General features: G+C 39.4%; 2 protein-coding genes across 3 annotated transcripts in view; one reads left to right on the top strand and one right to left on the bottom strand.

Moving 5' to 3' along the window:
- Nucleotides 1-3308: 3308 nt before the first annotated feature.
- Nucleotides 3309-4868, bottom strand: LOC143539753 (UPF0481 protein At3g47200-like). The gene has a single exon (XM_077032977.1). It carries the CDS (start codon nucleotides 4242-4244, stop codon nucleotides 3309-3311), a length of 936 nt encoding a protein of 311 aa, XP_076889092.1. The 5' UTR covers nucleotides 4245-4868.
- Nucleotides 4869-9229: 4361 nt separating this feature from the next.
- The window catches only part of LOC143539721 (asparagine--tRNA ligase, cytoplasmic 1-like), a 74375-nt gene continuing 70195 nt past the window's right edge, over nucleotides 9230-13409 (top strand). For both annotated transcript variants that reach the window (XM_077032952.1, XM_077032951.1), the window contains exons 1-5: nucleotides 9230-9755; nucleotides 11746-12336; nucleotides 12422-12678; nucleotides 12767-12896; nucleotides 12993-13051. In XM_077032952.1, coding sequence (XP_076889067.1) covers nucleotides 9276-9755; nucleotides 11746-12336; nucleotides 12422-12678; nucleotides 12767-12896; nucleotides 12993-13051 — 1517 coding nt within the window. In that variant the 5' untranslated portion in view covers nucleotides 9230-9275. The remainder of the gene's footprint in view (nucleotides 9756-11745; nucleotides 12337-12421; nucleotides 12679-12766; nucleotides 12897-12992; nucleotides 13052-13409) is intronic.

Raw genomic sequence — 13409 nt, 5'->3', positions numbered from 1 at the left:
AAGATGTCAGCGTTTTTCTGCAGTAAGCGTTTGAGTAAGGTGCGGGTGGGATCAACGATTGTTGGTCCAATGGTAACGGCCTGGTCGGGGTATTTGCCATTGAAGGCCCATTTTTCTGGTTCAGTGATGGTTGGTTTAGCCTTTTTCGGTTTGGGTTTAGATGAAACAGATGCAATGCATACCTGGGGAATGCCAGAGATCATTGCTACACCCTCAGTTGTTGGCCATCCCATCATGCCATGGACTGAAGATACCACGGCGTTGAATCTTGCCATCCCGTCTCTTCCGAATAGGATGTCGTACGTATGATGTGGCTTTTTCATTACGACAAAATCCACGTCCTCTGTGCGTGAATGACTCCCATCAGTAAGAGTAACGGGGAAAGATAGGATACCCAGGGGTGTTTCTGTACTTCCGTCAAACCCTTCCATTGAAGCGTAGACCGTTTCCAAGCGTTCTTTGTCTTCATCATCCAGCTTATCAAAGAACTGTCTGTACATCACTGTCGACGAAGCGCCGTTGTCAGCAAGAGTGCGTGAAGTGATGTAGTGCCCCAGCTGGCTTCTGATGACGATGGGGCCTTCTTTGCTGGGGCCTCCTGGCACTCGCGGGAAGCGCACCTCAGCTTCTTTCCACGCGCATGGTTCTGCCACCCGTCTTTTCCTTCCTCTGACCTTGCCATGAACCATGTTGATGCTGATATCGACTGGCTTTCGTCCGTTACCTCTGTACCGGTTGTCATTCCTTCCTCCCTTCCTGATCGATGCCACAAGATGTGCAAGCCTTCCGTCCTTGACAAATGTCTCAATAATATCCTTCAAGGATGTGCACTCTTCAGTACCATGACCCTTTGTCCCGTGGAAATCACAGGATTTGCTTTGATCCGCATTAGGTTTCTGCCGGATCAATGGGGCTTTAGGCCATGGCAATTTTTCCGTGGCAAATATCTCCGTGACGCTCTTCGTGAGTGGCGTCCACCGGTGTTTTCGGTTTGAAGGGTGTGTGTTGTCCCTTCCGCCAACAAGAGGGCGAGAGCTGGATGAGGTGTCAAAGTTTACCCTTGACTGCCAAATACCTAGCCTCCTCTTTTTGTTCTGCCGGGCGATCCGGACATTGTTCTCTCTGGTCCTCTGCGTGTAGAGGTGTGTACTCTGGGGAAGATCTCTTCCCAGTTGCTTTTCCGTCTCGGCAAAGCGCTTTGCCGCCGTCATGATGGCATCCCAAGTTGATGGCATGCCATCCTTACCCGTCAATGTGCGGATAAGTTCTGGGTATTCGGCGCCTTGGATGAAGGCGGCGCGAACCAGATCTTCACTTATGTTGCCGAGACTAAGCTTTTTGGAGTTGAAGCGAGTGATGAAGTCTAGTAGAGATTCATCCTCCTCTCTCACGCAGTTAAGGATCGTCCACTGCTCTTCAGTGTATTTCCTCTGTTGGCTGAAATGCTGGCTGAACTTGTTCTGAAAGTCCGCCCAGTCATATATGTGGTGGATCGGTAAACGATCGAACCATGCCCTGGCCGCTCCGACCAGAGTCATCTGGAACATGTAGCACCACGTGGGTTCCGTCCAGTTGCTGACGGTAGCCCCCGCAATGAACCTGTTCAAATGGTCGTCTGGGTCGGATAGACCATCGTAAGTGCCAATGTTGGACATTTGTTTGGCACTTCTCGGGGCGATTGCTTCCGCAATGTCCCTTGCGAACTTTGACTTCCCTGCATTTGTGGCAGTTGGTCTAAAGGTTTTGGAAAAGTCACGCGGGTTTCTCTCCACGATTGGTTTAAAGGCTTCCCCAAAATTCCTTTTTGGTTGGACGTCCGTTTCCTTACGCTTCCCTTTCGCCTTATGGCGAGGGTTCGCGTCGGTGTCGGATTCCAACTCGTCTGAGTACTCGCAGTCACTGCTCATATTGAGGTGTTGGCGAGTACTGGCGAATTCGTCAGCCTGTTGAACTGAACGCAAGCGTTCGTCCAATTCGGCCTGGAATTCTCTTTGCCGTGCTTCGGCCCATGCCTTCACTTGATCTAGTGTTTGGCGAGGAACCTTCGTTCGTTTTTCCAGTTGGGTATCGGAGAACCCCAATGGAATATTTACTCCACTTGCCCCGGCTTGGGTAGTCGGGGTAGTGTTCGTAAGGATTGTATAACCGCCGGTGTTCCCCCCAGTTGCTGGGGTTGTTACCGGGGTTTCTTGGTCGGTTACTGGCCTTTGAACCGGAGTAACGTTAACCATTTCTTCAGAAATTGTGAAAAAACTAAAGTAGTTCTAGCTTTTATACACGGATGGCGCCAATGAAGAAACACTAAGTGACCCTGTACAGATTATAGATAATCTGGGGGTTAAGTAATGTTTCCCACGGATGAGGTCTAGCTGAGAAGGCTGTTCTTCAGGAGACCTGCAAAACAAACACCGTAAGCTCGTCACTGAGAAGGGGGGGGGTTCCTCCTTGTGACCACCCTCCGGCGTGAGAATCAGACTAGGTTGCTCTGAATATAAGTGTATATTAAGAGATTGCTAGATAACTGGATAGCAGATGATCTTACCATTCCAAGATATTGGAGTATTTATAGCCGAAGGTAGGTTTCCTAGAAGGTACAGCCGGCTGAATAGTATTCCTGTTCAACCAACAGTGGACTATGCACAGGCCATACTGGTTGGTGGGTAGGTTACGGCCAACAGTAACAAAGTCGGCTGCACTATTCCACCAACTGTAGATTATGCACGTCCTACTTACTGTGGATTGTACGCAGGCCATGCTGGTTGGTGAATAGGTTACGGCCAACAGTAACACTATTCCACCAACTGTAGGCCGCGCATGCTCCTCAGTAAGGGTTGGTGAGTAGGCAGCGGCTAATAGTGACAAACAGTACTAGAGGGTGCTCCTCCTCGCCCTGTTGTCGATGAGCTGTCACCCTGTGATTGGCTCATGGGCTGTTCTGGTCAGATCGTCTGTCCTATCCATACCTTGGTAGGTATGGTACAAAAGATCTTTCAGAATCAGACTGGCTCATTTAGGCGGGATTGTTCCCGCCTTGCTCATTCCTTCATGTGACTACTGAAGTAGCTAGTGTCTCGTGCGTGTAGCCCTGCTGTCTGCGGGTAGCCTTTCCTGATGGCTTGTATCCGCAACTGCGGGAACAGGCGGGGTACTTCACCATTGGGAGGCTTTCCCTGCGTGTTCAGCTTGTGTACTGCGCGTAAGATCCTATGAGCATGGTGGGTCCTGCGAGAGCAGATGGCCTTTGCGCAGACGTCCCTATTCAAGGTGAGTCTTGCGGGACCAACTGGTCTCTGCTGGGACCTACCTCTTCAATAACTATTATTAATATCAAAAACAACTTCTTGACATAACCGGTTAAACAGATCCGCCACGTCAGCGTCACTCCCTAACCAGTGCTCGAAAATACCGCAATAATGTAGGTACCCGACATCTTCTTGCGAGTTGATCAAATTGTCCATGAATATCACGTACGAGGTTATTTCGTTCCCGCAGTCTAAATGTGACTGCTCGAATGCAATAAGGTTAAGAAAGAGCGATTTGGTCCCGTCGTGGATTAACAGGCGCGGGATCTTTAAAACCCCGTTTCTGAACTTAATGTCCCAAAAACGGTCGGTTTTTCTCTTTTTAAACTTGATCCCGGCTTCTTTTAGCTCGGTGACACAATGAATAAGTTGCGTGCGACGTTTGTCCGCCACACGGCTACTATGAGACCATCTTTTAATCCATCGTCTCGGTTCCATTTGCGGGCCACGCCTCAATAAACTTTGTCTAAACACATGGAGACAATGTAGATAAGTTTGGTCCGATAACGGGTCAAACGACTGATCCGGGCCCACGTACCCGAGTGACGATTCCATTTTACTTCGGTCACTTTTACTCAACGGTTCGTCCGTTGGCATCAACGGGTCGAAAAACCTTAGGGCTAGTTTTTCCACTAGCCCTTTTTGCTCGGGCTGATCAAATTGCAGCCCGAGCAACCGGTCAAGAACAAACAACGGGATTTGATTCTCGAGCATTATCATATCCCGTTGGATCGAATGCATCGACCCACGCATCGCGAAAACAGGGTCGTTTCGGGAATACCCGAGTGTTGTAAACCCCTCGGCCGCCCCACGAAAAAGCTCGAGAACAAAGCACCCGTCGATAACCATCATTTCGACAAACTCGTTACTACTCATAGTAATATTACCTTCGCAGCACTCACGGGCCCGCTCTTCGACTTCTTTGATCGAGTCAAGGTACATTTTAGCATCGTGACCGGCTCATTTTAATATTTGGTAAAACGCGCTCCATTTGTGTCGGTCCATGTTTCGAAGGCGTTTTTTCCCGTGATGGTACGGGCCCAGCGACACAATATTCGGGATGTAAGCCTTGTCTTCGCCATCCCGAAGATATTGTGGGACCTTATAAATGCATAGTTTTCCCCACGTTCCCGCCACGTCATCTTTTTTGGCTAGTTCAAGTTTTTCTCTTACCGCGATCATCCAATTAGATTCGGGTGATGTGGGCCCATCTTTCGGGCTATCGGGATCACCATTTATCTCGATATGTAGCGCATCTGACGGCTGATTTGGATGGTTATTTGGGGTCGAGATAGCGCGGCTCGAACTCGGGATTCCAGCATCAACAGTTTCTTTGAGTTTAAGAGTGATTAGGTACCAACTCAAAAGCTCTTTGTTGAACACAGCAACCATTTTTGATTAGAAGCAAAAAATAATAATAATAATAATGTTAGTTTAATAATTGATATGATATTTATTTATGCAAATAATGAATTGTAGATCTGAATATTTGATCTAATCCAATAGAAGCAACACTGTTTGACTTTTAGTGGTCAAACAACATCTCCACCACTAAAACTGGCCCATTTTATTCCAACCAATGAAAATGATATGATTTGATTGATTTTATATTTTATAAATGATTTAAGGCATGTGAATGTTGATAATTTAGGGTCATTGTTAAGTGTCTTAACCAAAGTTTGAGATTTATTTTTTTATAGTAGTTGTGATGTAATACAACATATTTTGTTTAGTTTTGTGATGTGTTTAGGTCTCACTTTTTTACTAGGTCAACTTTTAAGACGTGTTTGTTTATTTATTTTTTTTATGTTGTTGATTATTTTTTAGATCATAAGATTCATGCCATTTGTATTAGAAAGTATATGATTCCACGTTTCTTTGTTACAAGCCAAATCAATATGGGACAAATTACATACCTTACAATTACAATGATTTTAGTCCGTAACAATCTTCAGTGATTTTCATGGCGGTTCATTGGCAGGGCAGCCACCAAAGGTATAGTCTTTCATAGAGTCTTGTTTGTTTTTTTTAACACACTTCAAAACCATTTTTTAGGCTCATTTGAAAAATTAAACTCACTTTGAGTCTTGAATTTAATTAAGCCTTTTGGATATTCTAGGCCCAATACCCATTAACATTTAACAAGATTAATAAAGAAAAAAAAAGAGTCATTTACTACTTCTTTACATTGTACGCTTGCAGAACCACCGGACCAAAGATACTCGTGGTAGCCGAAAATGCTAAAATTGCTTCAAGTTATGTTCAAGCATTTTAATTAAATCATTTTACAAAAATACTTTTATTTGGTCAAATTAGGGGTGTTCATCGGATCGGATAACGGATTATTCGAGTTATTCGGATTTGAAAATTTTTAGACCATATCCGAAATCCGATCCGATCCGAATTAGGAATATTCCTATCCGATCCGAATCTATCCGAATTGAATTCGGATAGGATTCGGATAATACCCGAATAATCCGAAATTATCCGAATAATCCAAAATAAAGCTAATTTTTTTTATTTTTTTGTTTCTTACATTTAATAATTTAGAACCATAATAAACATACAAACCGAAAAATACGAAGTACTCTTAACATAAATTTAAAGTTTAAACTTCAAATAATAGTCTAAAATATATACCAAACCGGAAAATACCAATAAAAACATGTTTTTTATTCGGGTTAATCGGATATCCGAATAATCCGAACAATCCGAATTTTTTAAAATTCCATATCCGAATCCGAGTTACTTATTCGGATATTCGGATTGATCCGATCCGAATAAGAATTTGGATCGGTTTATTTGGGTTTCGGTTTTGGTTCAGATTTCGGGTTTTTCGGATTTCGGATTTCTTGAACACCCCTAGGTCAAATTAGGGGTTTTCTTTGAGTTATGTTTTTCAGGTCATGGGTTGTTCGGGCTGGAGTGTAAAGGAAATTGACCCAAAAACATACCCTAATAAGATTGAGTTGTTCGGGTTTCGGGTGAATGAGTAGGTAAATTCTGATTAAACAAGATAAAAATAAAATTATTCAACTTTAACCAAATCAAACCTATAACTATATTCCAAAGATTAATTATCTATTGATGCATAATCATCAATTCATAAATGAACCGAAACTTATCATAACCAACATCAACTAAAACCTATCATAATCATATTAGTCATTTACTAACGTGTAACATGAGCTAAACTAAAATCTTTAAACGCTCCTTAGGGTTCGGTTTAACCGGGTTTCAGGTCACTTTGGTTCAGATTTGATATTCAGATACAATTAAAAAACACATATAGATCTAATTGGCAAAGTCATTAGAGTTACATGTCAGTGCGGTGTTGCTCTTAGGCCATGTGTAGTGGAGGGGCTACAATTTGGGCGAATTGTGACACGTGGCGCCCAGTTAGCATGGAGTGAAAATTTGTTTTTGGGGTGTAATGGTGTAGGGCTACAAGTTGGGCCCATAGTATCTTTTTTTATTATTTTCTTTTTATAACTAAACTAACAAATAAAAACCAATTTATTTAAATAATTAAATAAAAATGCATTAAAATTAAAAAGAAATACAAAAAAATTAAAAAACATAACTAATAATGCATTAAAATTAAAAAAAATACATAACTAAAAATATTAAAAAACATAACTAAATAACATACTAATATCCATGATATTTGCGCATTTTTTCAATTCGTTGTCGTTGTAATAATACGGCCTCTTCGTGTAACCCGGCCGCTTTGAGGGATTCGTATTTTTCACTCAATTCCCGCAATTCCAACATTTGGTCAATCTTTTCGTGTTGTTTGTTGGTTTCTTTCATGACATCGTTGAGTTCCTCGACACATTTTTTTTGTTTTTTGATGATTTCTCTCATGGTAGCGGCGACTTCCACGAGTGCCGGTTGGTACGGGTTGTTTGTAGGATTCATTTTGCTAAATTTTTTAGAGAATTTTGGTATGAAATGGAAAAGAAGGTGTATGTTTATATATATATATATATATAAACTAAATTAATTTTTTTTAAACATTTGACTGTTTACCAACAGTCATATTAATATAATAATATTATTTTCTTCTCCACCCCGGCGACAAGTAAACCCCGCCCCCGCCCCTTTTCGCCCAATTATCGCCCGGGGGGGGGGGGCGGTGTTCTAGCCCTTCGTCGCCCCATTTCGCCCCCAACTCTCGCCCACTACGTTTGGCCTTAGACCACACATAGTGGTAATTAAGCACGGCCAATCATTTTCGGGCACGTGGCATCCCAGTTAGCAATTACTAGTTTTGCAAAGTGGCATAGTGATAATCGTACCAACCTATTTATCTAACCAACAATATGTTTGAAACTACCTTCATCAAACATATGGTCGGATCATACCATTTTGATAAATACCATTTTGATAGTTTAAGTTCAACATTTCTTATTTAACTTGAATTTCATTGTTGGATTATATATTGCAGTTTTTTTGTTAATATTAATAACTATTGTTTCACCCGACGCGTTGTGCCGTTCAGGTTGGTAAAACTAAGGTGGTGATAAAACACATGAGTTGTCGGTTCAGAGCGTTGAAGCGTTAATCTGACGCGGATTCGATCGGTTTCTATTACATGTGTTATGATACCATAACTAAAACAAAAAAGTATATGAAAATGGAGGTTGACCAATGGGTTGGCGTTGGTTGGTAAAACTCGGGTGTTGATTAAACCTAAGCATTGTTGTACCCGAACGTTGAGGCGGTGAGTCTACGCAAATACGATCAGTTTTCGTCACGTTCGTTATTGTACCGGAACTAAAGCAAAAAAAAAAAACAAATAACCCGGTTTTCGTTACATTCGCTACGGTACCATAACTAAAACAAAACGTAGTGAGTCAATACGAATTCAGTTAGTTTCCGTCACGTTCATTACTTACCATAACTATAAAATAATTGACATTCGGTCGGTTTTCGTTACGATACCGGAAGAAAAACGAAAAAAAAGGCAAAATGTCTTGACCAACATGGTGCCGCCAAGTGGCACAACAAGGGCTTGGCGACACCAAAATTCTCAATTGTATAATATAATAAGGGGAAAGTGAATACAGTGTTGTTAGCCGTGTAACCTTACACGCGAAACCAATCAAAACTACGTAGTTTTGATTAAAACCTCTTCATCTATTTTAAATTATTTCAATGTTTACCATAATTTCATGTCAACTCTTTGTTTAGAATGTTTGTTTAAAGAGATTTTCATCACAAAATTCTATAGCCTCTTGTTTTGGAGATCAAATAATTTGACTATTATTGTTTTACATAGTAAAAGGTTTTGCGGGTATTTTAATATGTGGTTCCTATGCTTGTATTGGATAATTCGTGTGTATCTAATTTCATTGATATTAATACAGCAATTTAAATCCAAAAAATATAATCCAAGAAATCACCAGCCACCTATTAATGAGTTTACAATAATTGATATTAGTACTGAATTAAAATTCAAAAAAAAAATAATAATAATAAAAGAAATTGCAAGCCACTGATGTACGAAAAAAATCCGAAAACACTTATTCATTAGATTAGTAAATTGATATTTTTACAAGAATGGAAAGGATTTTAAATAAATGAATAGATTTTAATCAAAATACGTCGTTTTGATTGGTTTCGCGTATAAGAATACACGGCTAACAACACCGTATTCCCCATGTAATAATTACAAATTTTGTTGGACTACGTAATGTCGTTTTTTAGTCAATTGAGCAATGTTTTCAATATTCCACACGTCCGGTTCGCTTATAGCCTACCACTACGCGTGGTCCTAACACGCCAAATACGCATTTAAGTGTTATTTAGCGATTCTAATTGATTAATTTTTCCAATATTCGGCACGCGTTAGTCGTTACAACTTTGAACTTTCCATTTATATTTTCCACCAAGCTTAATATTAACGAACACCACACACCCTAGGGTTTATTATTACTCAAACCCTCAATTCCTTCAACAACAATAACAATGGCAGACACCACCGTACCGTCAATCAACACCTTAACACTCTCCGACACCATAACCCAAGCCGAATTCTCCCAACGCGTCTTAATCCAATCCATCCTCACTCGACCGGACCACGGGGCCGGTCTAGCCGGCCAAACCGTAAAAGTCGGCGGCTGGGTGAAAAAAGGCCGTGAGCAAGGCAAAGGCACGTTCGCGTTTATCGAACTTAACGACGGATCGTGTCCAGCGAACCTGCAGTTAATAATATACGCTGACGTGGCGGTGTTAGGTGAGGTGACGGCTACTGGCACGTGCTTGCACGTGGAAGGCGTGCTGCACTTGCCGCCTGAGGAGAAGCAGGGGAAACAGGCGATTGAGTTGAAGGTTGTGAAGGTTTTGGAGATTGGGAGAGTGGATCCGTTGAAGTATCCGTTGCCGAAGACGCGGTTGACGCTCGAGTTTCTTCGGGATTATGTTCACTTGCGCCCGAGGACTAATACTGTGAGGATTTTGGTTAATTGTGTTTAGAACTTTAGATATGAATGATATGTAGTTATATATAATACGGAGTAATAATAATAATACACTAAATGTAGTTGAAATTAGGTCAATTGAATAGGCTTGTAAAGTAAACGAACCGAACGATCACGAACACGAACGTGAACACTTAGTCGGATAAATATTTGTGTTCATGTTCTTAATTATGTTAAAAGTATAAATGGTGTATCCAATAATACACCAAATGTAGTTGAAATTAGGTCAATTGATTAGGCATGTAAACAAACCGAACGAACACGAACACTTAATTGGACAAATATTTGTGTTCAAGTTCTTAATTATGCTTTGAGTATAAATGGTATATCTAATAATACACCAAATGTAGTTGAAATTAGGTCAATTGATTAGGCCTGTAAACGAACCGAACGAACACGGACACTTAATTGGACAAATATTTGTGTTCATGTTCTTAATATTGTTTTAAGTGTCAATGGTATATCTAATAATACACCAAATGTAGTTGAAATTAGGTCAATTGATTAGACTTGTAGATGAATCGAACAATTAATCAGACAAATATTTGTGTGCATGTTCGTTTTAAAAAAAAATGATGGTGTTTGTTAGTTTGTTTAAAATCTAGATGAACAGTTCACGGACGTAACTGAACAAAAATACACGAACATAAATGAACAGACGTAATTGTACACAAACGAACATGAAAGAACCACTTAAGTGAACACAAACGAACAAATAAGAAACCATTAAGTAGATGACTCGTACTCATAATATTTAATTATTTTCAAATGTAGGTGAAATTAGGTCAACTGATTAGGCCTGTAAACGAACCGAACATACACTTTAAACGAACACGAACGGTTAATTGGACAAATATTTGTGTTCATGTTCTTAATAAATGGTGTATGCACTATGCAGTAATATAAAGAATGTAGTTGGAATTAGGTCTGTTGATAGATGGAAATTGCTGTGAAACAGTACAGGATATTATTCACGCAATTTGTTATAACTTATAGATATTGTTAGGGGTGAAAAGTGTCTTGGCTTGAGCTCGGCTCGCTTTGATTTACAAGAGCCTGAGCCGAGCTCGCTTTAAGGGTTCTTTTTGTTTTCTTTCTGAAGCTCGAGCTCGAATCATGAATCATTTTACAAGCTCAAGCTCAGTTCATGCGCCCGATTTGTTTATTTTATGTAATTAATTAATTTATATACATTTTTATTTATAATTATAATTATATTTTTTATATATAACATAATATATACTTTTTTAGTTATTTCTATCACAATTTTAGGTATGACACACACACACACACACACACACACACACTAGAGAGGTGTCCGCGTGATGCGTTGAGGAACACAGACACTGATAGTCTGTAAATTGTTTTTTGTTTTGGTATTAAAAAAAACCAAAGCATTTTTTTTTGTATTAAAAAAATCCAAAGCAATATCATACTCAAATCAAAGAGAATGAAATCCCTTTTTAAGGTGTAAATCTTTTTTAAATATCATTGTATGAAAAAGTTATGGTCGTTTAAAAATTGTGGGGGTAAGTTGGTTCAGTAGTCAATGATATGTTTAAAAGGATTGTACCAAATGTTTTAAAGTTGTGATTACTTTAAACTCTTATCATCTTATGATTATGTAAATTACTTTTTTTGTTCTTATTTGTATTAGAATAGGGTGTGTGTATAATACATTAAATACAAATTTTATAAATATTAGGCTCGTTTAGGCTAGGGAGCCAGCTCGAGCTCGATGAGTTAAGTTCGGGCTTGAGATCAAGCTTGTTTAAGCTCGGCCCGATTTGAGATTTTAACGAGCCAATTTTGCGTAGCTAACGAGCCGGCTAGGGCTCGTTTGCACCATTAGATACACTTCATATCTATTTTGCTTATCTTCAATGATGAATTAACATTATGTTGGTTATCATTTTTGAAGCTGCCATTGATCGTAATCTATTGTGTTACTATTTCAGATTGCTGCTATTGCTCGTATTCGTAACGCACTGGCTTATGCTACTCACACATTCTTTCAAAAATACGGGTTTCTATATGTTCATACCCCAATCATCACAACCAGTGATTGTGAAGGTGCTGGAGAGATGTTTCAGGTTACAACCCTAATAAACGAAGCAGAGAAAATAGAAAAAGAACTAATCAAGAATCCACCACCATCTCTAGAAGACGTGGAATCGGCCAAAAGTGATGTAAAGGCAAAAGGTGAGATAGTTGCTAAACTGAAGTCTGATAAAGCTGGTAAACCAGAAATAATTGCTGCAGTTGCTGAACTCACTAAAGCCAAAGAGAATCTTTCAAAGCTTGAAGAGAGGTTTAAACTGAAACCTGGGATTCCGAAGAAAGATGGAAAGGTTGACTATGCCCAAGATTTTTTCGCACGCCAGGCGTTTTTAACTGTCTCAGGCCAACTTCAAGTTGAGACCTTTGCTTGTGCACTTAGTAGTGTGTACACTTTTGGACCAACTTTTCGAGCGGAACATTCTCATACATCAAGACATCTTGCTGAGTTTTGGATGGTTGAACCTGAGATTGCATTTGCTGATATTCAGGTAGAAAGTCGTGTAAAAGAAAATGATCCAAGAATGATGATGTTTATTTTAACCTTAATAAATGGAAGTTTATATGTTTATGCAGGATGACATGAAGTGTGCAGAGGCGTACGTTAGGTTTCTTTGCCAATGGTTACTCGACAACTGTCGTGATGACATGGAATTTATGGTTGAGAAGTTTGATAAAAATGCTATTAAGCGGCTGCAAATGGTTGCTTCAACCAACTTCATGCGTCTCCCATACACAGATGCAATAACAATTCTTGAAGAAGCGGTTTCTAAAGGTCACAAGTTTGAGAATAAAGTAGAATGGGGAATTGATTTGGCATCTGAACATGAAAAGTACGGTTTCTTTTTCCCATTTGTTTATAACTAATAACCGTGTTTCTTAACTTCTTTATTTAATTATTTGCAAATTTACAATATGTAGATATTTGACTGAGGTGAAATATGAGTCACCTGTAATTGTATACAACTATCCTAAAGGAATCAAAGCGTTTTACATGAAAGTCAACCCGGACAAGAAAACAGTAGCTGCTATGGATGTTCTTGTGCCAAAGGTATGCATTCTTGGTTTTACTTTTTATGAAAATATTTTAAAAATATGAACATTATGCATTATTGTGTTTGTTACACTATTATGTGCTTTTTAATAGGTGGGTGAACTAATTGGTGGAAGCCAAAGAGAAGAGAATTATGAAGTTATCAAAGAAAGGTATGAGAAGTAGGCTTGTAAACGAATCAAACGGACAGGAACGGAGTATGTTTGTCCCTGTCTGTTTAACTTTAACTAAACAAACGATCAAACACAAGCGATTAAGCAAATTGGGTTTTCTTGTTTGTGTTTATTTGTTAAGTAAATGAACGTGTTTGTCTTTGTTTATGTTCGTTTGTTAGCAGTATAAACAAATAGTTCATGAATGTAAATGAACGAACATAAATGAGCTAATACCAATTAAAGTGAATAGTTCATGAATATAAATGAATGAACATGATTGACCTAAAACCAATTAAAGTAAAAATGTGAACAACAATTTGTTGGGCTAAAAAGTTATCAAAGCTAGACTATATTG

The sequence above is a fragment of the Bidens hawaiensis genome, unplaced genomic scaffold (genome assembly GCF_021521415.1).
Source record: "Bidens hawaiensis isolate Kalapana, Puna unplaced genomic scaffold, B.hawaiensis_p1.1 tig00012010_1, whole genome shotgun sequence".
NCBI lineage: Eukaryota > Viridiplantae > Streptophyta > Magnoliopsida > Asterales > Asteraceae > Bidens > Bidens hawaiensis.
Note: the sequence above shows the minus strand (reverse complement) of the source record. Positions and strands in the feature narration are given on the sequence as shown.